The sequence below is a fragment of the Ranitomeya variabilis genome, chromosome 1 (assembly GCF_051348905.1).
Source record: "Ranitomeya variabilis isolate aRanVar5 chromosome 1, aRanVar5.hap1, whole genome shotgun sequence".
In the NCBI taxonomy this organism is placed as follows: Eukaryota; Metazoa; Chordata; class Amphibia; order Anura; family Dendrobatidae; genus Ranitomeya; species Ranitomeya variabilis.
Genome location: NC_135232.1, coordinates 1021710039 through 1021735847, shown reverse-complemented (window position 1 = coordinate 1021735847; position 25809 = coordinate 1021710039). Strand labels below are relative to the sequence as shown.

Sequence of the window (25809 nt, the reverse complement as noted above, 5' to 3'; positions counted from 1 at the left end):
AAGTCCTGCACGACGCCAACTATGTGGGACTCAGTGCCACATGCCGTTTCAATGTCCGCCCTGGCCAAAGGGTAGTCCTTGGCATCACCATGTATGCACCGCATGCCGACATTCTTTCCCGGGAGCAGGTGGAGAGGGAAAGTGGCCCTCACCAGGGCCACTAAGCTCCCTGAGTCTAACAGCGCCGTTGCTGCTCGACCGTTCACCCTTACGGGACACGCTTGAGGTCCCTCGTTGGGCGGAGAGTTCACACTGCAGGCTGGATACGCATAGTATGAACAACGGCGTCCCATGCTGCAGTCCATCTGCTCAGTGGTCTGGGAACAACGGGCAGCTATATGTCCTGGCCCGTGGCACCTCCAGCAAATAATATCACCCGTAGGGACCTTGGGCACCACCTCCCCCACCCTTTGTGACCTTGGATGCGCCACCCCTTTTTGGGACTCAGCAGCTTTCTGGGACCAAAAGTAAAAAACCAGCTAGAATATTATAGGATATACTTGTTTGATCAACCAAAAAGAAACACACTATCCTAAAAGAATACTTTATTAATAATATCTAAAATTCTCATAGACAATTGAATATACTTAAATGTATGCTACCAACATCAATTGGGTTCGGGTAGGCTAGAAAAAGTAGTAAATAATGAAAGTATTCCTGACACAGTAACTGTTAGGTAGGTGTAAGCTACTATAGGGCCACCTAACAGCGGAGGTTGGCACCCTAGATTACGATGTGGCGCCCCCGCTCCACGTCAACTGTCCCTTCTTGCCCTAATAGGTTTTACCAACTACCCACGCCCAGGTCCCCACAAAAAAAAAAAAAATTAAATATCTCATGCTGAACCTGTATGGTATCTAGGGTGTTAATATATACATCACCCAAACATATGAACATTTTATTGAGTGAACCGATATATCTGCTATTTTAGATTTGAGACATCCTGTCTAGGTATCCACTCTGTATATAGGTCTTATGTATAGGTCTGCCCTCTATGACATGCAGGTCATGATTTACTAACAAAGACAGTGACACATTGGCATATATACTAGAGGTTCTTATTGTTTATGACCTCTGAGTATTTTTGAGCACATTATATTCGTGCTCTACTGTACCCCATAGTTTTTGACTATTTGCCTGAGTACTATGATATTTATCTAAGAACAGTTTTTCATCTACACCGTTTGTAGACATAGCCTTGGGGTACATGCAATATAGTGGAACTTCACGCAGCAATATTTCTTGCTGAGTTGTTTTTAGTAATTTTTGTTACCCCTTTTTTCACTTTTTTACACTTTTTTTCACGTTTTTGGTTAGTGTGACCTCTTGGTCAATTTGTGTGTATGTTTGTGGGGACCTGGGCATGGGTAGTTGGTAGGACCTATTAGGGCAAGAAGGGACAGTCGACGTGGAGCGGGGGCACCACATCGTAATCTAGGGTGCCAACCTCCGCTGTTAGGTAGGTGTAAGCTTTCTGGGACCCCCAGTACGGCACGGGCTGTCTCCCAAAGGAGCCTTCCATCCCTTGGTATCTCTCGACCAGTCCGATCAGTTCGTCGGCATTCTGGGGATCACCCTGGGCAACCCAAGTCTGTATGGACCTCGGGAGGGAATGCACAAACCGATCCATCATCACTCGTTCCACCATCTGTGCAGGTGTACATGACTCTGGCTGCAGCCATTTCTGGACCAGGTGCAACAGATCAAACATTTGAGAGCGAGGCGGTTTGTTCCGGTGATAGGCCCAGCTGTGAACTCGCTGTGCCCTGACAGTCAGTGTCACCCCCAAATGTGCGAGAATCTCGACTTTCAATTTGTGATACTCTTTGGCATCCTGCAAGGTCAAATCATAGTACGCCTTCTGGGGTTCTCCCGTCAGGTATGGCGCCAGTACCTCTGCCCACTGCTCTGGCGGGAGTTTTTCCCTCTCAGCGACCCTCTCAAATACCGTCAGGAAGGCCTCAACATCATCCCCGGGGGTCATTTTCTGCAATGCGCGTCTTACCGTCTTCCGGACGTGGGTGTCATCAGCCAGACCTGGGGTTGGGGCACTCGTCTTGCCCTGGATGGCGGTTGCCAGAAGCTGCATCTGCTCCCGTTGCTCCTGCTGGCTCTGTTGCATCTGCTGCCGTTGCTCCTGCTGGCTCTGCCGTTGCTCCTGCTGGCTCTGTTGTATCTGCTGCATCAACAGCCTGTTGGTCTCTTGCTGTACCTGCTGCCGTTGCTCCTGCTGTGATTGCAACTGGACCAAGTGTTTCAGCAGTTCCTCCATTTTCCCCGGCTGGCTTACAACAGACTTGACCCAGGACATTCAATAACAGACTTTCGTCTCCGCTGGGAACGCTGCCCGCACGTCTACCACCAATTGTAGGGATTCCACTCACTCAGGTGCGACGGCTGACACTCAGGAGGCACGTTCCTTTAAAGTTCACAGGGTTTATTACGTCATAAACCACATGGAAAAATAACAGCAAACAAAATACCCTTAAGTTCAGGAAAAGCATAACAAAGTGTCCAGTCCACCAGGCTCAGTCCTGTAGCGTTAACACACTCAGCACTTATGTGGCACATACCTCCCGTCGACTACATACCCTTTAGCCATGCTACAATATATATATATATATATATATATATATATATATATATATATATATATATATATATATATATATATATATATATATATATATATATATATATATATATATATATATATATATATATATATATATTCTCTCCAAAACGTTGATTTTCAAAAATGCATGTTACAAGCGCGTGTTTTTTCCGTTGCATTTTTGCTGCTAACAAATTCCTAGAGATAAAGGAACATTGCAGAAATTTCTGCAATAAAATACTCAACGTGTGCACATAGCACACAGTCGAAGCAGTTTTCCATCAGGTTTACAGTACCATGTAAACCTATGGAAAACAAATCCGCTGTGCCCATGGTGCGGAAAATACTGCGTGGAAACTCTGCGTTGTATTTTATGCAGCATGTCAATTCTTTGTGCGGATTCCGCAGCGTTTTACACCTGCTCATCAATAGGAATCTGCAGGTGTAAAACCGCAGGTGAAATCTGCACAAAAAACGCACGAAATCCACGGTAAATCCGCGGGTAATCTGCAGGTAAAACGCAGTGCGTTTTACATGCAGATTTTTCAAAAACAGTGCGGAAAAATCTGCACACGAATCCGCAACGTGGGCACGTAGCCTAAGGGTATGTGTCCACGTTCAGGATTGCATCAGGATTTGGTCAGGATTTTCCATCAGTATTTGTAAGCCAAAATCAGGAGTGGAACAAATAGAGGAAAAGTATAATAGAAACATATGCTCCGCTTCTGTATTTATCACCCACTCCTGGTTTTGGCTTACAAATACTGATGAAAAATCCTGACCAAATCCTGATGCAATCCTGAACGTGGACACATACCCTTAGGGTATTGTGTCCACGTTCAGGAAACGCTGCGTTTTTGACGCAGCATTGAGCAGCATGCATAAAAAATGCATCGTCCAGATGTTACAGCATAGTGGAGGGGATTTCATGAAATCCTGTCTCCACTATGCAGTAAAAGACGCATGCGGCACACCCGAGAACTCTCACATGCGGCGCGTCTTTTAAGAACGCAGCATGTCCTTACATTGCAGAAAAAAACTCAAGGACAACGCAGGTGACCTGCCAGTGACCTCAGGTGCAGATTTGGTCAGGATTTTACCTGCATAAAATCCTGAACAAATCCAGAAGCAATCCTGAACGTGGACACATACCCTAAAGCTTGGATCAGTTTTGTGTGTTATTAAATGCATTTCAATTTTGGGGGGCCAATGTTTTTCCTCTTCATAATCGCAATCTGTATTTAAAATAAAAACAAATTTTTAATCATTTTTAGCATACTCATGCTTATGTATAAACTTCTCCACATAAGTGTATGGAAATTATGTAATGAGCAGAAGAAAAAAAAAAAAAAAAAAACAGGACTTGCGGGCATGTGCACATGTCAGGATTTCTTGCAGAAATTTCCATTAGAAAACCGGACATTTTCTGCAAGAAACCCACAAGCGTTTTTTTCGCGTTTTTACCACGTTTTTTCTGGAGCTTTCTCAATGCATTATATATCAGGAAAAACGCGAACAAAACGCAAAATTAATGAACATGCTGCGTTTTTTTACCACAAAAAAAAAACGCATCATGTGCACAAAAATTGCAGAATGCATTCTAAATGATAGGATGCATATATGCATTTTTAATGCGTTTTTAAAGCGAAAAAAGCAAAAAAAAACGCAAAAAAAACCCGCAACGTGTGCACACAGCCTTACCCTGAAGTGTGTGTGGGCACAGAGGGGAGATCACACCTCTGTTCTCCCTATCTGTACTGGTGTTCCAGCTCAGGCTCTGATAGCACGTCATGCAGGAGATGGGAATATCGTTGTAAATGTAATACATTAGTACACAATGTTCCTCCAGCCGTTCTGCTGCATCCATGCTAAGGTTACCGTACAGGTAACCATCCGAGCACGATCGTCTGCTTTCACGGATCTGTCATAGAGCTCAACTGCAGTGAAGATTTTAATGATAAGGTAAATGAGGAATTTATGGAACACTGGATATGTACCGTAGGTTGTACAACTTCCAATACACAAAGGCTTGAATTTTTCAATCAATGCTGCGGCTTTTCAGATTTACATTATCTCTAGAATATCTTCCTCTACATTGATTAAAAGTCAGTACAAGACCGCAGAATACGATGAAGAGGCAAGCATCTCCTGCAGCAGCTTCCTATGCCCAGGACTGAGAATAGACGATGTAACAGCAAAACAAGTGTATCTACAAAAGCCGTTCAATACTATTAAATTGTATTCTGTGTCTTCCTGCATATCAATTGCAAAACAGCATATACTTGTAGCTTGTACAAATCTCGAGTCTATGATCATCCAGAGCTGAATTCACAATTCTGCGGGTCACTACTCACTACGCTTGTCATGTGATAAATCCGTAAAATCATGAATGAGCATTGTTAAAGGGGATCATTTTATTTATTTTTTTATTTTATTTTTTTTTACTATGTGCATTAGAAATAACAGGCAGGTTTTTTTTTTTTTCTTTTTTACCTGCCATATGGTTTCAATGGTAATTTCAATGTTTAAAGGGAACTTGTCACCCCCAAAATCGAGGGTAAGCTAAGCCCACCAGCATCAGGGGCTTATCTACAGCATTCTGGAATGCTGTAGATAAGCCCTCCGATGTATCCTTAAAGATAAGAAAAAGAGGTTAGATTATACTCACCCAGGGGCAGTCCCGCTGCGGTCCAGGTCCGATGGGTGTCCTGGTCCGGTCTGGGGCCTCCCATCTTCATCAGATGACGTCCTCTTCTGGTCTTCACGCTGCGGCTGCAGAGCAGGTGTACTTTGTCTTCCCTGTTGAGGGCAGAGCAAAGCACCTGCGCACTGCAGTACTTTGCTTTGCCCTCAACAGGGAAGACAAAGTACACCTGCTCTGCAGCCACAGCGTGAAGACCAGAAGAGGACGTCATCATAAGAAGATGGGAGGCCCCAGACGGACCGCCCATTGGGTGAGTATAATTTAACCTCTTTTTCTCATCTTTTAGGATACATCGGGGGCTTATCTACAGCATTACAGAATGCTGTAGATAAGCCCCTGATGCCGGTGGGCTTAGCTCACCCTCGATTTTGAGGGTGACAGGTTCCCTTTAAGTTCTTGCTTTCTGGGGGTACTGGCCTGACCTATGTGCTCCCCCCAGCTGCTAGCAAACTTTGCCTCTGCATCACGTGGGAAGTGCAGGGTTGTACAGAGCTTCTTGTACGTGGCAGAGGTGGCCGGTAGTCAAGGCAACGAGCTGTACACTCTCAAAATCCTTGATAATGGAGAGAATGGTTAAGAGTTTTATTGCAAAGCTGCTTGTTTTTACAAGCACTTTGCAATTTGACACATTTAAGTACGGTAGTTTGGACGAGCCCTTTACCCTATTATTACTGGTGATCAGCAGATTAAGGGCTCATACTCACTTGCTATTAAAAAAAAACGGTCCATAATCTGGACCGAAAAAATTGGATGCAAACTATGGGATTGTCATGCGAGTTTAATGCGATTTTTAATCGCACCATCTGTTTTACATCCGTATGACATCCGTATGCAATGCGTTTTTTTTCTCAGGAACTATTTTCCTACAATCATTTACAGGACCATTTACAGTGTTCTATGCCACAGAATGGTGATGTATCTGTAAAAAATAGACGGAAAACGGATGATCCGTATTCCGTGCTTTTTTTTCTCGCACCCATTGAATTGCAGCGTCCGAGACTCGCAGCAAATCGCAGCATGCTGCGATTTTTTTCTCAGTCCAATTTCGGCTGAGAAAAAAAAAAAATCACAAATGAGATGTCACCCATTGAATAACATGGGTCCGAGTGCAATACGATTTTTTATCGGATTGCACTCGTCCGTTTTGCTCGTGAGTATGAGCCCCAAGAGTAATCCATCGCTCAGTGTTGCTTCCCAGTGTTTGTGTGGGTTTCCACCCGGTTCTCGGGTTTTCTCCCACACTGCTAAGATATTTTGAGATTGTCCCCATTCGAGCTCACAGTCATGACGGCATCTATAAAGCGAGGTGGAATATGTTGGAGCTTATACAAGGGAGCATAATAACTAAACAAATACAATACCTTTATATGTTTTTTGTTTAGTTTTTGAAAAAAATATGTTTTTATAGGTACCAAGGCAAAGGTTCAATGGAGGCGTTGTGATAAGGCTCCGGAGCCCAGAAGAGAAGGCGCACATACAACATCATATGTCACGTTATCTGCAATATGCAGAATGCACTAAATCAACTTGTGATAAAGATGTCATGCACCTCGCAGGAGATCGCATTCCTGCAGTGCCATAGATAGGAGGGAGCTGAAAAATTCCACAACTAGTCTGACACTTTTTCCACTCCATCAAATAAATTATTAAATACACACATACTAAACATAACAAAAAAAACTGCTTCTTTGGTTCTGTTGGCCTCTGAAAGAGAACATCTTCCACAATCTGTCGCTCCGTCACTGAAAAAAAAACAACTGTTTCAATTTATATGCAAATGAACCTAAAGTGCTCTGGGATTATGGATGCACTTCTCATACCCTGGTCACTCCAGGTCTACTTCACTGACAGACTACACAGCGGAGGAACGTGGCGCTGTGGGGGACTAGAGACAGTGAGCACGAGGCTTGGGAACAGCTTTGACATGCCTACTTAATTAAAAGGTAAGGAAGACATTTTTCAGAGAGCAACATGGTGATATAAACAGATTGGGGTGGGACATTATGGCAGATTCCTTTTACATGGAATGTGAAGGTCTATGGTTACCAGTACTAGCTGATGATCAATCATCTAGACAAGCCAGTCCCCTTCTCTGTTGCGACTGATGGGAATTAATGGAGAACTGTAAAGGCGGCCATGTGTGTCTAAGAGACTGGAATCAGAACACAGACAGATGGAGATCCCAAAAGCCCAGAGATACTAGGCTGGAAGCACGGGAGTATGTCACTGCCAGCTAGGTTTTCTGGTGGTAATGGGATACTCATGTCGTCCACAGGAAACACGGTAAATATCCGTTGGATGCACGCGCACCTCAGGGAGCCACATCATTGTCCAGGTAGGGGCCACATCTCTACAGTCAGTGTCCCCGATCCTGCAGAGCGGGACTCTGTGCACTTCTATGGAGGCGTCAATAACAGACCCAAAAGTCGTACGTGGAGTAGAGTGAACTTGGCTGATCTCCTTGGACACTAATCATTTTGGGGGGCCAGAATAAAAGAAAAAAAATGGACAAAAGGAACAGATGCTGGAATTGTTTCCTTAAAGGGAATCTGTCACTAGGTTCTTGCCATGTAATCTGACAGCAGCATGATGCAAAGCCAGAGACCCTGATTCTAGATATGTGTCACATACTGGGCTGCTTGCTGTAGTTTTAATAATCTGATTAAACAGTGAATTTATCACTAGATAAATAGCAAACTTGCTGCCATGTAGTCCTCAAGTTTCATGAGCTCTTTATAACCTCATCAATGACTGCTATATTTCTGCCTATGCACAGTGTACACAGAAAGCTGCTGATCAGTGGTGTTCGTGGTTGTTATACACAGCTCAGCATTCAGAGAACGGTTAGATCTGCTGCAGATGAAATAGGGATTTTATCAAAATGACAGGAAGGAATAAATTGCTGGAATCAGGATCTCTGCCTCTACATCACACTGCTTCCAGATGTGGTAACAAAAACTGGGTGACAGATTCCTGTTAAAATACGACAGACAATATGTTAAAAAATAGTTAGCACGATGTGTCCGCAATGCTCCTCCAACTGCCATGCCCAATCACTTTTTACTCAAAGACCTTTGGATCTCCAAGTCTGTCATCAGCTTTCCGATTGAAGTCAAGACTTTAAGCAGTCCCAGTGTGCAGACCTACACCCATTACATCTTCTGACATGTATTAATGACATGTCAGGAGATGATCAAAAGGAACCTTCACTTTAAAGAATCTTGAAAAGCGAATCTTCACTTTAATTCACACAAGGATACTTTCATCACATGGAAAAAAAAAATAAAAAATAAGCGTAACAGCACAATGGCACAGTAGTTGCACTAGGAGAGATACCATTAGGAAGGGCTTATTAGGAGCGTAAACAGTCACAATGAGGAGGGATCTGTGCGGAATCACATCCACCATGCCAACGTGTTAGGTGCTCACTTTAAACACTAATAAATTCCTGTATAAAAAAAATTGAATTTTGAAAACTTAATAAAAATGTATTGGATTAAAAAAAATATATCAAAAACCCTTGATAGCCTTTCTGTCTCCTGCCGTCCTCCACAAGTAATACATGTTATGCAATATGGGGTTTGTGCCGTTAATGAAATAACACTTGTTTACAGGCAATTTTATTCATTCTCATTAGATGAAGCATGGTTAACCATAGGGGACGGCTTCCAAGAAAATCAGTTTACTAATAAAGTGATTGATTTAATAGGTTACTGTGGTTGAACTTTAAAATGACAGAAATGTGTAAATCCATAGAGGTACTAATGATCATTTTATATTCCCCGCTATTCTGCCATGTATTCGATGCGCTGATATGCCGGGTGACTTCCTGACATTTCATGCTAGTGTACAGAGCGTCTTTTACGTGAATCTTACTTATTTAAAAACACAATTTTAACAGTTTGACTTCTCAGTAAATTATCAGCTTGTCCCTGATGACCATACACAGTGCACAGAGTCTAGATATTGGCAGGCGGTGCCGGGGTGCACTTATAGCGGACACTTTAAATAATCCAGTACAGCAGACCAGTTTTGCATTTGTATTACTGCAGCACACATTAAAGAGAACCTTGATTCATGCCGCCCAAACTGTGGGCAGCTTGATTCATATGTTGGCTACATGACTGCAGCCAGATGTATGGTATTTTTCTTTTTTATTTGAAACACTCCAGCACTTCAGGAAAAAAACAGTTTAACAATCCAGCAGAGGACCACAGCCAGATGAGACTAGCCCAGCATGGACCCTGGATGGCTTCTCCCTGCAAATCTTGGTGGCTGACCGGTCTCTCGCTGTCACTCATGGGATGGAGCTGTCAATCAACCGGATCTGTGTGGGGAGAAGCCAGCCTGGAGCAGCTCCGGAGTAGTCTGATATCTCCCTATTGTCCCAGGATCTTTAAACTAGGTTTTCCAGAGCGTTTCAGAAAAACAATAAAAATACATAAAAAATATCAAGCTGTAATTGATCAGCCAGGGTCTGATTCATGCTGTTGGATATATGGGCCGCTTGAATTGACTGTTTCCCTTAAAGGTGTTTTTACATTTGCGTGTAGCTTCGTAAATCATGGAAAGCGCTAGACATAGCTGGATTCGTAATGTAATAGATGCTCACTAGTAAATTTATCAGATGCTCTTTGGTGAAAAATTGTGTGGCCCTACACAAGGACGCCATACATATTAAAAAAAAAGTAGGCCGAACCTGTTGATTTTAGCAGAACCAGTCGACCATCCCATGAGTATGAGAGACTCCTCTCATTATCTGTTAGGGGAGAGTCTGAAGGATCGTGCGCTTGAAATTTTAAAAACGACAGCAGCTTTCTCGGCTCTTCCCATTGAAAACATCTGGCTGATAAAAGTGCTGATAGTGGGACAGATCGCTGCCAGCCAAACAAGAGCCAAACAAGCTCAGCTGATAGTTTTCTCATGAATATTGCAAACTTTACAGAGTTAAAAAAAATATATATATATATATATAATTACTCTGCGCTCTGTTCTGTAGTATCATTTTGGCTTCAAATGACTTACAAAACAGTCATTACTATGGCTGCAATACTCAGACCTCCTGAGGTTCAGCTTAACTGGACATAGAGAACCAAAGAGTCCTATGGTGACGTGGCTACAGATCAGCACAACTGCATAAAGTTCTCGATCATCTGTCATAACAGAAATACTAACATGCGGAAACAGACAAGACTAGCTTTACATCTTAATGTAAAACTTGAAAGAGAAAAGTTACTTACGATTAATATGATTAATATAGTATACTCCAATTTGTGGATCGTAGCCAGATTCCCATCCCCATGGAAGCTCATTGCCAACACAGTCAGCAAATGACAGCGGCTTTGTTAACCTGTGTTAAAGAAAAAACAAAACACACAAATGTTAAAATTAGTAAACAAAATGCATGAAAGAGCTACCACAATACAAAACATACAAGTCTTTCTCTGGGTATACCCAATGTTATTTGTCACCGCCGACAGTCATGCCAATCCTATTCCTGGTAGGTAGAGTTATCAGGATAGGCAAAGTAGATTGGGACGGGCTGAGCTCTAGATCGGAGTGTGGAACATATTGGCATTACATAATTATATATAAAGATTTATAGATCAGTATTTATTGGACACTTGGCGAACCACAGATTAGGTGCATGTTCCATTGTACATCTTTACCTCTAACTATTGCAGATCCGATTTCCTTTTTATAGTAAATTCACAACTTGACACAAATACATTAAGAAAAGTTTTCCATTTCATATAAATTATTGACAGAGCAGCAGCATGTACATAAAATGAAGCAGACATAATTTGCACTATAAATCTTCATGAAGAATTGCAAGTGTCAGGGCAGGAAAACAAGCTCATTCTTACTGCAGTTCTTTGTATCGGGGAGTGATCGGAATACAGAAGCCCCGTGATGGAATGCATGTCAAATCTGTCGTGAATCCCAAAAATAATGAGTTCACAAGCAACCCTAAATGTTATTAGCAAAGCGAGGATTTGTTCTAAGCAAAGACCTGACAAGATCAAGATGCTGCTCCAAATTCTAAACTTTCTAGACGGTCTTGATGTGTGGGATGTAGCAACTATTGCCTAGATTATTCACAAATGACCAATATCAATATTGAGTTTGTATGTTCTCCAGATGTTGACATGGGCAAACTTTGGGCGATTTGCTTTACTTTCATACTCCAAAGACAGCAGGAGAAATGTATAGGAGACTAGAAAACATGACACTGACTTTCACTACGGTTTAAATGTGGCCTCGAGTATTGCTTTACTACGCCAATCCTCAAAGTATCTAAAATCAATATCGACCAATTTACACAATTAGGATTAGAAGTCAAACCAGAAACTCAATTTGCAAACACGTTTTTGGGGTACTTGAAAATCATCAGTGTACAGCAGGACATCTGATTAGGCTGGTTGAGATGCCTCTCACAGGGGATCGAATGAGTAAAACATTTCTCATTTACTTATACAAAGCACCAATTTGGCAATAGGAGACTTCCAAGTATTACAAACTACTGTATATACACCGCATTTTCCCAGTAGAGTGTCCACAGCAGGAAAAATTGGTAGTTAATTGGTACTTAACCCCCAGAAAAATCAGCTGTTTGCTTGGAGGATTGAGAAGCTAGATTTTTGGTAAGATGACTGAATTAAGAAAAAGTAATTTAAAATGTTCCCACTTACTATATGACTTTTTAAGCCTTCTGACCACAAAATGATCAAACCACATTTAATTTTATTAACCCTACAAATTCTATTTTTCATGATAAAAAGTGGAACACACACACAAGTATTCCGTACAACCACATTTAGTGATACCGTAATAATTGTGTTCAGCCTATCAAACCATATTTCAACTCTTACAAATATATTTACCTTTCACCATAGTATATTTTTAGTGGCAACAATCAATGTGTGAAAAAGGAAAGGGGGCAGGTATGTGAAATTTTACACTGGGAAGATTACAGGAATGCAGAGAAAGATACAGAGAGAATGGCCCTGTAGCAGAGTGAATACTAGTCTTATTCTCACATACACGGACTCACAACTATGTACTGTATTACAAGTATGCCGCATGCACTGTACGCCCGCTGACACACAGAAACCATGACAAAATGCAAACCGATATGTCTGAAAGCAAACCAGTCTGACATAAATCCTCTACCGCCTTCTCGCTCTTAACAATTCTTCATACATCTTCCGGCTAAAGGTACTGAAGTAGTTGCTGTGAAGCGTGTGCCGTAACGTCAGCTGTATCATATCACCATGACATTTCTTCAGCATAATTAAAATAGTGATAATATTTGCCGCTGCCATTCTCAGTTCTGACTGCATTACACAATCTACAGTAGTCAGATTGTCAAATGACACAATAGACTTCAGATGTACGTGCCCCAATGACCTTCTCGTAGAGATGTGCATACAGGGATTAGAAGGTACATCATAGTCTGTGACCGGTTTCCACCTGTCCAATTAACATCCTTTGTATAATGGGCATCATATTTTCTTTTATGGGCAGGAGGAACATGTCAGAGGCCTTTGACACCCCTTATCAGAGAAAAAAATGGATCAATAGAAACTTCTTTTGTTGGGTGATGCAGGGATAGTAGCTGTTAAGACTGTACAATTCCTAAAAAATGAACCGTTGCCTACTACAAGTTCTCTCTCCATTATTAGGCTTAATCACACATCAGTAGTGATGCGAGAATATACTCGTTACTCGAGATTTCCCGAGCACGCTCGGGTGTCCTCCGAGTATTTTTTAGTGCTCGGAGATTTTGGTTTTTTTTGCCACAGCTGAATGATTTACAGCTACTAGCCAGCTTGATTACATGTGGGGATTCCCTAGCAACCAGGCAACCCCCTCATGTACTTAGACTGGCTAATAGCTGTAAATCATTCAGGCGATGAAAACTAAATCTCCGAGCACTAAAAAAAAAAAATACTCAGGAGACCACCCGAGCGTGCTCGGGAAATCTCGAGTAACGAGTATATTCGCTCATCACTACACATCAGTTTTCCTTTTTTTATATCCATCAAAAACAGACCATTTTCTCCAATGTGCCCTCCATTTTACCAGTTTTAAATCACCACCTATTTATAAAAACTTAAAGGAGGTAAACTCTGAACTTTTCTATTCCCCCCATTGACACTTAGCAATTGATTAGTTCAACAATAGATGAAAAAAGAAAATGTAAAACTGAAAGTTCGTGACAGATGCCCACAAATAAAAATGGACACTCTGGTTTCCGCTTACCAGTGTTATTATTCTGTTTCTAAAGGATCAGATTTTACTAGGAATTTTTTTTTTTTTTTTTTTTTTTTTTAACTCCACCAGTGTTCTAGAAATGCAAAGTGTTAAAACACGGATTCGTTCACAGATGACCATCGATTATGATCAATTTCCCAACAACTTGATAGATGTGATCAGATTTTTGGCAGGACCAAAATTAAAAAAAAATAAATAAAAAAAAAAATAATTTGTGCAAACTTCATTTTTTGCACTACCTAAAATTAAAATGGATCATAGCTAGATTCCAGTCAAAACATTGCCATCCCCATTATTACCCTAAAAAGGATCCAAAATCAAAAAGTTAGACTTCTTGACAAAAAAATACAAAAAAAAACCCACAGATGTGTGAAAGGTTCTATTAAACTCTACGGGTCCATGTACTGTCTTAAATAGATGTGCGAACCACACCTGTGTTCATTAAAGAGGTTGCCCAGGCCATGTATACAACTTGGGATTGGAGAGTAACATGCTGCATCCTCACAGAGAGTAATATAGACACAGTTAGGATTCCACTCTGTTTCACAGTCCTGACAGTCACCATGTTACTTGCATTCTTGCAATCACGCGCCGACTATTTTTCCCTTGTGATATACTCAGTTATCTTAACTTTAAGCAACAACACCACATCAGCAAAAAAAGAAATAAAAAATTAATATGTATGGAAATACTCTAAGGCTGGCTTCACATAATACAGATTCAATGTTTTTTTTCCAGTGTGTATTCTGTATTAAAAAAATGTAAACATAGTAAACTACTTTTATATATATTTTTTTTCAATATGGCTGATTTTGTGGATTATATAATTCAGCCATAGATAGAATGAAGAAATTACATGTAGGAGCACACAGAACTGCATTCATCCACAATGTTTGGACATAACGAGTGTAACAGGTACAAGATCCTGGGTCACATGAATAATTCAGGAGGGGTGTCACATTAGCAATTCATAAAACTAATTTCAGGAAGCACCTTTACTCAGGCAATGAAATGGCTGGAATGTCTGGCACAGACTCAAGGTACAGAGGTCATTATACTTTCGGCAGACCTATGGACCTTAGAGTACGGAATGTCAAGAAAACCTCCACCAGTACGGGCAAGAATTACTAGGATTAATAATGATGAGGTCGCTGGTATTTTGCCTACGAGAAACAGCCAGTTTATCACAACCCATTGGCCCCATGCTAGTATTCTGCAGCTCATATAAACACCAATGTCATAACAAAAGATATCATGACTAGCCACACAATTAATCAACGCTGCACATTTTTCACTGAAGACTTAAAATGGCATACAACACACAATAAGCCCCAAAATGGTGGCGCAGATCTGTAATTTCTATAGGAGCATACAATTGTAGAAAAATAAGAACAAACCCAAATTATACTGCCCTGATTTAGGCCTTAGGCTACTTTCACACTAGCGTCAAGCACGGCACGTCGCTATGGGTCGTTTTGTAGAAAAAACGCATCCTGCAAAAGTGCTTGCAGGATGCGTTTTTTCTCCATTGACTTGCATTAGAGACGCAGTTCGACGCATTGCCACACGTTGCAACCGTCGTGCGACGGTTGCGTCGTGTTGCTTCGGACCGTCGCCACCAAAAAACGTTGCTTGTAACGTTTTTTGGTGCGTCGTTCCCGTCTTTTCCGACCACGCATGCGCGGCCGGAACTCCACCCCCTCCTCCCAGCACCTCAAAATGGGGCAGCGGATGCATTGAAAAACAACATCCGCTGCCCCCGTTGTGCGGCGCATTCACTGCTAGCGTCGGTACGTCGCAACGACGCAATTCGTCGTGCGTCGTCCGACGCTAGTGTGAAAGTAGCCTAAGAGAAAATTCATGCAATGCCAGATTGACATATCTGTGTACTCTTACTATCTGCCGATCTCCTCATCCAAATGTGACCATCTAACATATACCTATGATGCTCGCAAGATCATGGAGACATGCGGCCTGTCCGTGCATCCAGCAAATAATTCCTTCGACACGGCAGAACTGTGATGTTGATCGAATGTTTGATTCCGTTCTTGCGGTTCTGACGCTGCCACTTCCAGCAATGTGAAGGGGTTTTGTCACTAGGGTATCAGTAGTTTCTAAAAGATTTCAAATATGGATCCTTCAAAAAAGTTATTTGCATGAAATATCTCCACAAGTCTATGTCTTTTGCGATGTAATAAACCATACAGAGGGAATAAGGAACGAACAGTCATCTTTACTAAGCAGAGTGAACACCTCCTGGCCTGGATACAACCTACCACTAGGCAGCGCGAGGGAGATCAAATTGGATCAGGTATTGATAGCTGGAGGTATGTATGTATGTGTGTGTATGTGTGTGTGTGTGTGTGTGTGTGTGTGTGTGTGTGTGTGTGTGTGTGTGTGTGTGTGTGTGTGTGTGTGTGTGTGTATGTGTATGTGTATATGCAGGCATCGTCCGATGGGACTACTAGTACCATCCAGCTATGCCTGCTACAGTGACAGCTAGCCGGATGATGGGACAGGAGTAGTCCCATCATCCGGCTACTGTGTTCAAGAGAAAGCACATACACATATACAGTACATACTCACCATACAGCTAATCCTCGATGCACTCGATCACCTGTAAAAAAATAATAATGAACCAACAGTATATTCCATGTTCCGAAGTAATCCATTTAATAACGAGTGTCCCACAATGATCTCCTGTGGAGAGGTGTCACATCGGCAGATGTCACCGCTTTCCAGGGGCCTCCGGTGATACAATGAGGGCAGGTATCCTCCCGCAGTGGATCACTCCGCCGTCAGAGGCCAATGGAGTTCATGATGTCACCGGCAACGCTGCGTGGGAAAATTTTCAAGCAGCGGAGCCGTAAAGTGAGAGCATGAACTCCAGTGAACCCTCAGTGATAACAGTGCAGGAGCCATTATCTCCTGTCAGTGTGTCACTGGAGGCCCTATAGAGCGGTTACATCTCCTGATGTGACAGCTCTATAGGGTAGATCATTGTGGGACACTCGTTATTAAATGGATTACGTCGGAACAGGGAGTATTTGTGTTGGTTTATTTATTTTTTTTTTTTTAATTTATTTTTTTTACAAGAGATCGAGTGCGTCGCATGGAGTAGGAGTACAATAAAGATGGGAAACTGTGTTTAGTGTTTTATTTCATTAAAATACTTTATTCTGGCTCTGTGTTTATTTAACCCCTTAGCAGCTATAGGATTAGTAATGGATAGGTACCTTACTGACGCCTCTCTATTACTAAGCCGGGCTTGATGTCACCTTAAAATACAAAGGTGATATCAACCCCACAAATATCACCCCATATGCCACCGCTACAGGGCAGTGGGAAGAAAGAGGCTAAGTGCCGGAATTGGAGCATCTTAGAGACGCAACATTTCTGTGGCGGCTGAGAGCTGGTGTTTGTAGCCATGGGAGGCCAATATCCATGGCCCCTTCCTAGGATATTAATATCAGCCCACAGCTGTCTGTACAGCCTTTTCTCGCTATTAATTATAGGGGGACCCCACATGGGTTTTTTTGGGGGGGTCCCCCTATTTTAATAGCCAGTATAGGATAAATATAAAGCTGTGGGCTGATACTCATAGCCTGGCAAGATCCATGGGTATTAACCCCTTCCTAGGCTATAAACATCGGCCCCCAGTCATTGGCTTTCCCTCTCTAGCGCAGAAAATTGTGCGGGAGCCCACGCCATTTTTTTTTTTTTTTTTATTAAACAGATATTTCATTTAAGGCCTAGGTCACACTTGTGAGAAACTCGCACACGTCTCGCACTTCAAAACCCAGCACTGATGCCGGAACTCGGGACCGGAGTGTGCGGCTGCATGTATTTCTATACAGCTGAACGCTCCCGGTCCTAGTGCTGGCGGCAGTGCTGGGTACTGAGGTGCGAGATTCGAGCGAGTTTCTTGCATGTGTGACCCTGGCCTAACACAGAGAGTGTCTGTGTGTGTGTGTGTGTGTGTGTGTCTGTGTGTCTGTGTGTCTGTGTGTGTGTGTGTGTGTGTGTGTGTGTGTGTGTGTGTGCGTGTGTGTGTGTGCGCGTGCGCGTGCGCGCGTGTGTGTGTGGCTTGGCATTAACTATCCATCCATCTATAGATCCATCTATCCATCCATCTATAGATCCATCTATCCATCCATCTATAGATCCAGCTATCCATCTATAGATCCAGCTATACATCCATCTATAAATCCAGCTATACATCCATCTATAGCTCTAACCTCTCTACAGATCTAATCTATCTATAGATTATCTATTTATAGATCTATCTATTTATAGATCTATCATCAATCTATCTATTATCAATCTATCTATAGATATATCTAATCTGTGTGTTTAACATTATTCTTCAATGGAGTATGTAAAAAGAATGGACAAGGAAATTACATCACAATTATTTTTTTTGTTAAATAATGTACCTTTATTTAGCTGACAAAAAAGCAGACAAATCCGCATGAAAAAAAAAAAAAACATGAAAATACGTATCAAAAACGTGTGGATTTTTAACTGCGTTTTCTTCTAAGAGATGCAGAATCTGCGTAGAACATTCGACAGGCAAATCTACAAGGTGTGCACATACCCTTAGAAAGAACATCCACATTGGTTATTAACCCCTTCATGACCGAGCCTATTTTGACCTTAATGACCTGGCCGTTTTTTGCAATTCTGACCAGTGTCCTTTTATGAGGTAATAACTCAGGAACGCAACAACGGATCCTAGCGGTTCCGAAATTGTTTTTTCGTGACATATTGGGCTTCATGTTAGTGGTAAATTTAGGTCGATAATTTTTGCTTTTATTTGTGAAAAAAATAGAAATTTGGCAAAAATTTTGAAAATTTTGCAATTTTCAAATTTTGAATTTTTATTCTGTTAAACGAGAGAGTTATGTGACACAAAATAGTTAAATAACATTTCCCACATGTCTACTTTACATCAGCACAATTTTGGAAACAAAAATTTTTTTTGCTAAGAAGTTATAAGGGTTAAAATTTGACCAGCGATTTCTCATTTTTACAACAAAATTTACAAAACTATTTTTTTAGGGACCACCTCACATTTGAAGTCAGTTTGAGCGGTCTATATGGCTGAAAATACCCAAAAGTGACACCATTCTAAAAACTGCACCCCTCAAGGTACTCAAAACCACATTCAAGAAGTTTATTAACCCTTCAGGTGCTTTACAGCAGCAGAAGCAACATGGAAGGAAAAAATGAACATTTAACTTTTTAGTCACAAAAATGATTTTTAGCAACAATTTTTTAATTTTCCCAAGGGTAAAAAGAGAAACTGGACCCCAAAAGTTATTGTACAATTTTTACTGAGTACGCCGATACCCCGTATGTGGGGGGGGACCACTGTTTAAGTGCACGACAGGGCTCGGAAGGGAAGGAGCGCCATTTGACTTTTGAATGAAAAATTAGCTCCAATCGTTAGCGGACACCATGTCGCGTTTGGAGAGCCCCTGTGTGCCTAAACATTGGAGCTCCCCCACATGTGATGCCATTTTGGATACTAGACCCCCAAGGAACTTATCTAGATGCATAATGAGCACCTTGAACCCCCAGATGCTTCACAAATTGATCCATAAAAATGAAAAAGTACTTTTTTTTCACAAAAAAATTCTTTTAGCCTCAATTTTTTCATTTCTACATGGGCAACAGGATAAAATGGATTCTAAAACTTATTGGGAAATTTCTCCTGAGTACACCGATACCTCATATGTGGGGTAAACCACTGTTTGGGCACACGGCAGGGCTCGGAAGGGAAGGAGCGCCATTTGACTTTTAGAATGAAAAATTAGCTCCAATCGTTAGCGGACACCATGTCGCATTTGCAGAGCCCCTGTGTGCCTTAACATTGGAGCTCCCCCACATGTGACCCCATTTTGGAAACTAGACCTCCCATGGAACTAATCTAGATGTGCAGTGACCACTTTAAACCCCCAAGTGCTTCACAGAAGTTTATAACGCAGAGCCGTGAAAATAAAAAATCATTTTTCTTTCCTCAAAAATTATTTTTTAGCCCGCAATTTTTTATTTTCACAAGAGTAACAGCAGAAATTGGATCCCAAAAGTTGTTGTCCAGTTTGTCCTGAGTACACTGAAACCCCATATGTGGGGGTAAACCACTGTTTGGGCACACGTCGGGGCTCGGAAGGGAAGTAGTGACTTTTGAAATGCAGACTTTGATGGAATGGTCTGCAGGCGTCATGTTGCGTTTGCAGAGCCCCTGATGTGCCTAAACAGTAGAAACCCCCCACAAGTGACCCCATTTTGGAAACTAGACCCCCCCATGGAACTTATTTAGATGTGTGGTGAGCACTTTGAACCCCCAAGTGCTTCACAGAAGTTTATAACGCAGAGCCATGAAAATAAAAAATAATTATTGAGGAATGAAAAATTATGTTTTAGCAAGCAATTTTTTATTTTCTCAAGGGTAGCAGGAAAAATTGGACCCCAATAATTGTGGCCCAGTTTGTCCTGAGTATGCTGGTACCCCATGTGTGGGGGTAAATCACTGTTTGGGCGCACGTCGGGGCTCGGAAGGGAGGGAGCACCATTTGACTTTTTGAACGCAAGATTGGCTGGAATCAATGGTGGCGCCATGTTGCGTTTGGAGACCCTTGATGTGCCTAAAAAGTGGAAACCCCTCAATTCTAACTCCAACACTAACCCCAACACACCCCTAACCCTAATCCCAACTCTAGCCATAACCCTAATCACAACCCTAACCCCAACACACCCCTAACCACAACCCTAACCCCAACACACCCCTAACCCTAATCCCAACCCTAATCCTAACCCTAATCCCAACCCTAACCACAACACACCCCTAACCATAACCCTAACCACAAGCCTAATCTTAACCCTATTTCCAACTCTAGCCCTAATTCCAACCCTAACCCTAAGGCTATGTGCCCACGTTGCGGATTCGTGTGAGATTTTTCCGCACCATTTTTGAAAAATCCGCAAGTAAAAGGCACTGCGCTTTACCTGCGGATTTACCACGGATTTCCAGTGTTTTTTGTGCGGATTTCACCTGCGGATTCCTATTGAGGAACAGGTGTAAAACTCTGCGGAATCCGCACAAAGAATTGACATGCTGCGGAAAATACAACACAGCGTTTCCGCACCATGGGCACAGCGGATTTGGTTTTCCATAGGTTTACATGGTACTGTAAACCTGATGGAAAACTGCTACGAATCCGCAGCGGCCAATCCGCTACGGATCCGCAGCCAAATCCGCACCGTGTGCACATAGCCTAATTCTAACCCTAACCCTAGTTCTAACCCTAACCCTAGCCCTAGCCCTAACCCTAGTGGGGGGGGGGAAATATCTTTATTTTATTATTGTCCCTACCTATGGGGGTGATAAAGGGGGGGTTCATTTACTATTTTTTTTATTTTGATCACTGTGATAGGTTTTATCACAGTGATCAAAATGTACCTGGAACGAATCTGCCGGCCGGCAGATTCGGCGGGCGCACTGCGCCCGCCATTTTGCAAGATGGCGGCACCCATGGAGAAGACGGACGGACACCGGAGGCTCGGTAAGTATGAAGGGGGGGGATCGGAGTACGGGGGGGGGGTAGACAGGAGGACGGAGGGGAGTACGGGACAGAACGGAGGACTGGGGAGATCGGTGGCGGTGGGCACATCAGGGTTTCCAGCCATGGCCGATGATATTGCAGCATCGGCCATGGCTGGATTGTAATATTTCACCACTTTTCATAGGTGAAATAATACAAATTGCTCTGATTGGCTGTTTCACTTTCAACAGCCAATCAGAGCGATCGTAGCCACGGGGGGGGGCGAAGCCACCCCCCCCCTGGGCTGAAGCACCACTCCCCCTGTCCCTGTAGGTCAGGTGAAATTGAAGTTAACCCTTTCACCTGATCTGCAGGGACGCGATCATTCTGTGACACAGCATATGTGTCATAGGTCGGATTGGCACCGACTTTCATGACGCATACGCTGTGTCACAGGTCGGGAAGGGGTTAAGAGACGGGCCTTTACCGGTGTGCTTTGAATGTCATCAAACAGGGAAAATATTGTTCAACAATTTAAAATGAGTATGTAAAAAGATATCATGGATTAAATTTCTAGTGCTCGATGACAAATTGCAGTCACCTACTTCATGCAGCATTGTCACCATTGCCAGCAGTAGAGGCAGCCCTGGCAGTAAAGGCAGCTGCAGCACTGGCACCTGTACCAGCACCTACAGTGGTACCGGCAACAAAAGCAGCTTCAACTATGGCACTGGCAACAGCGCCCACAGCAGGACTGGCACCAGCATGTAGTTCAACCTACGGCACAACATATTGATTCCAACCTCATGAGACAAATGTTAACTGCCCCATATTAGGGGAAAAAATTCCTTCTAAGCATAATCAAAATTAATAAGTTACTATTCATGATAAGCTAATGTAACTGAACAATGGTATAATAGTATAAAATGTCAGGTACCAATAATATAGAGAATTTTATAGCCTCTTTCTACTTGCAGTTGTAATCTTCTACAGGATAGAAATATACCCCAAAACTTTTACGATTGCAGACTCTCACTTTTTAGTCTATTGTAGCAGATCTCATCCTGACCAGACAAAAGAATGGAAAACGGCTTATAAAGGTTTTACTCAATAGCTGAAATATTGATGAGCCATTCTAGACACAAGCGCGGGAAGGCAACTTAATATTTTATGGTCAGCTGTATTAACTGCAGAATGGAGGCTGCATTGCCAGCCCCAGACCCCCTCATGAAATACAAAGAAATTAGATGGTTTTGTGCCATGATCAATCCTTTTTGAAGGGTCTGAACATACCACTTTGAGAATCCAGTACCTACAAGTCTCCTGCAAGCTTGAAGATTGTAATGGTACCTTGTACTTTTTAACCTTCAGTAATTTCACAAGAAGTTTTGTGATTTCACATAAATCATAATTTCTGCACAATAATAATAATTAATGACCGCTATTAACGCAACGTTATTTAATCTGGTGCAGCAATGATGCTGAAAGTCAATTAAAAAAAGGTATAATTAGTAGCAATACAGAAGTGTAGCTTGTACATATGCACTTTACAACCATCTCCTGCCCTGTAATAAGTGAAGGTTTTACAGCCCTATACCTCAGGAGCCTTATCACTCTGGAATCCTGGATGTGCACTATCTCCTCCATTCTTCACATACCATTCAGAGGCCTTCTTACTCAACACAAGCAAACAACCTGCCAAACAATGTTCAGGCTCCATGTTCTGGGAAGTGCCCTGATAATACACAAAAGGAACTACCCAACCATGTTCCCAAAAGGTCACCATTATTTGTAACAGGACGTACAGTAGAACCAGCCAAATGTCCCTTTTCTAGATTAATAAACATTGCAGAGTGGCAGGCATAAAAGGCTATCAAAATGTTTGGAATAATTCATCTAAATGTTGGGGTCAGACGAGCATGAGATCATCAAATTTTCATCCACTAGACAATTTTCATTCATATTGCCATCTGTGTCTATATGTTAGATCCAGGTGTCATCTATATGTCCGGATTTTGACAGACTAAAAAGGATAGGGTTCATACAGATGGCCACTTTATTAAACTTTAGCCCGGATCCAAAATAATCTGGGGAAACTGTAGTGTCCTCGTAAAGACCCACATATTCCACAGTACTAACTGAAAGTATAGATGTCACTGGGTCCGAACAGCTCCACTCTACATACACAACACAGGAAAACATCGTCTGGAATTCGATTTCATACTAAATGAGTTAAAGGGATTGTCCACTTACCTCTATTTTAACTAAAGTGTTGGGGACCTGATTTTCTGCAACTTACTGATATACAAGTATTACCGGTTCTCCTGCTCATGGAGGAACATGTGACCATATCTGTCCATCAGCCTTTCCAAATTGAAAACAAATAATAATTTAAAAAAACAAAAAACAAAAAAAACAAAACAGATTTCTCCAGTGCAGCGCTTTTCAATTGGAGCCCAAGGGCAGGGTACAAGCTGTCAATCAGAAAAAAACATCGGCAGTGATGCCAGTTGACAGAGCAGAGAGAAAGAAGGAGCTGCCATACTGAAGGGAGGGGAAATGAAGCAGGACAGTCACTGCCTGAGTCAACATATCATCACCGGGCAGGACAGGCAGGTAGTTAGCAACTACCTGGCTGTAAGTTCTTAGCCCTATTGGAAAAAAAAACAAACAACAAAATATCTTTTAGGGCCTGTGCACACGATGCAGATTTAGTGCAGATTTAGTGTAGATCTGCAGCGTTTTTTTCCGCTGCAGAAACGCTGCAGATCTGCACTGTGATTTACAGTACAATGTAAATCAATGTGAAAAAAAAAAAAAAAAAGCTGTGCACATGGTGCAGAAAAATCCACGCAGAAACGCTGCAGATTTCCAAGAAGTGCATGTCACTTCTTTTGTGCAGTTCTGCAGCGTTTCTGCACCCTTCCATTATAGAAATCCGCACTGGTAAAATCTGCACAAAAACTGCACAAAATCTGCAACAAAAACTGTAGAAAATCTGCACCTGCGGATTCTGCCAGGAGATGCAGATTAAGGCCATGTTCACACTTTGCGGTTTTTACCGCGGAACCGCCGCGATTTTGATGCTGCGGATCCGCAGCAGTTTCCATAGCGTTTCCATTTACATGGAAACCCTATGGAAACCCTATGGAAACCGCAAACCGCTGTGCACATGCTGCGGGAAAAACCGCGCAGAAACGCAGCGGTTTAAAACCCGCAGCATGTCACTTCTTTGTGCAGAATCGCAGCGATTCTGCACCCATAGGAATGCATTGAACCGCTTACTTCCCGCATGGGGCTGTGCCCACGTTGTCGGGAAGTAAGCGGATAATGTGCGGGTGGTACCCGGGGTGGAGGAGAGGAGACTCTCCTCCAGGCCCTGGGAACCATATTTGGGGTAAAAAAAAACAATAAAAATAAAAAATCATGTTATACTCACCTCTCAGCGCTGCACGTGGCCGGCCGGTCAGGGTTGCTGTGCGAACAGGACCTGCGGTGACGTCGCGGTCACATGACCGTGACGTCACGGTCACACGACCGTGACGTCACGAAGGGTCCTTCTCGCACATCATCTTTGGAACCGGACCGCCGGGTGCAGCGCCGAGGAGATCCGGACATCAGAGGGTGAGTATAACCAATTTTTATTATTTTTAACATTACTATTGATGCTGCATATTGCTGCATATGATTAGTATAGGCGGAAACTCGGAGCGGAAACCGCGGAACAAACCACGATAAATCTGCAGGGATAACCGCAGCAGTTTTGCCCTGCAGATTTATCAAATCCGCTGCGGGAGAACCGCAGAGGTCACCCGCAAAGTGTGAACATGGCCTTATAGTGCAGAAAATTCTGCACCACATTTCCTACGTGTGCACATAGCCTAAATGCTCTCAACGAAGTCCACAATACAGAAATGTAGGCATTCCACAGATAACTCAAATTTCAATGTATAAATAAAAAAACTTCCCCCAATGTTTAGATAACTTGGGAAAAAAAGAAAAAAAAAAAAAAAATCGATTAAGCCAAAAACAAAATTGAGACAAAATGCTGTGTCTAATACTGATCCTTTGATCCATTTAATACACATACTTATTTGTTAATCTCATCCTTGGCCTCACACCACCTTAACTCATTACTATAAACTTAGGAGCAGGGGTCTCTAAAGAGCCACATTTAAGAAGATCATTATAATCAACGTGGCACGGGCCCAACCTACAACAAATGTGGAAATTACCGTAATTATTACACAATTACATTAGGTGGTCTTTTATTTCAGTCCTTGATTGAAAATATATATATATATATATACACACATACATACATACACACATACATACATACACATGCATATCTATCTCTATCTATCTATCTATCTATCTCCACATATATACACACACACACACGCACACACTGTGCAGAATTATTAGGCCGGTTGTATTTTAGAGGATTATTTTTATTATTAATCAACAGCTATGTTCTCAATCAACCCAAAAGACTCGAATATCAAAGCTTAATATCTTTGGAAGTTGGAGTGGGTTTTTTTTAGGTTTGGCTATCTTATGAGGATATCTGTTTGTGCAGGTAACTATTACTGTGCAGAATTATTAGGCAACTTAATAAAAACCAAATATATTCCCATCTCACTTGTTTATTTTTACCAGGTAAA

General features: G+C 42.1%; 1 protein-coding gene across 1 annotated transcript in view; it reads right to left on the bottom strand.

Annotated features, from left to right (window-relative positions):
* WWC2 (WW and C2 domain containing 2) overlaps positions 1-25809 on the bottom strand; it is a 245839-nt gene that overhangs the window by 123954 nt on the left and 96076 nt on the right. The window contains exon 2 of the mRNA XM_077279557.1: positions 10559-10668. Coding sequence (XP_077135672.1) covers positions 10559-10668 — 110 coding nt within the window. The remainder of the gene's footprint in view (positions 1-10558; positions 10669-25809) is intronic.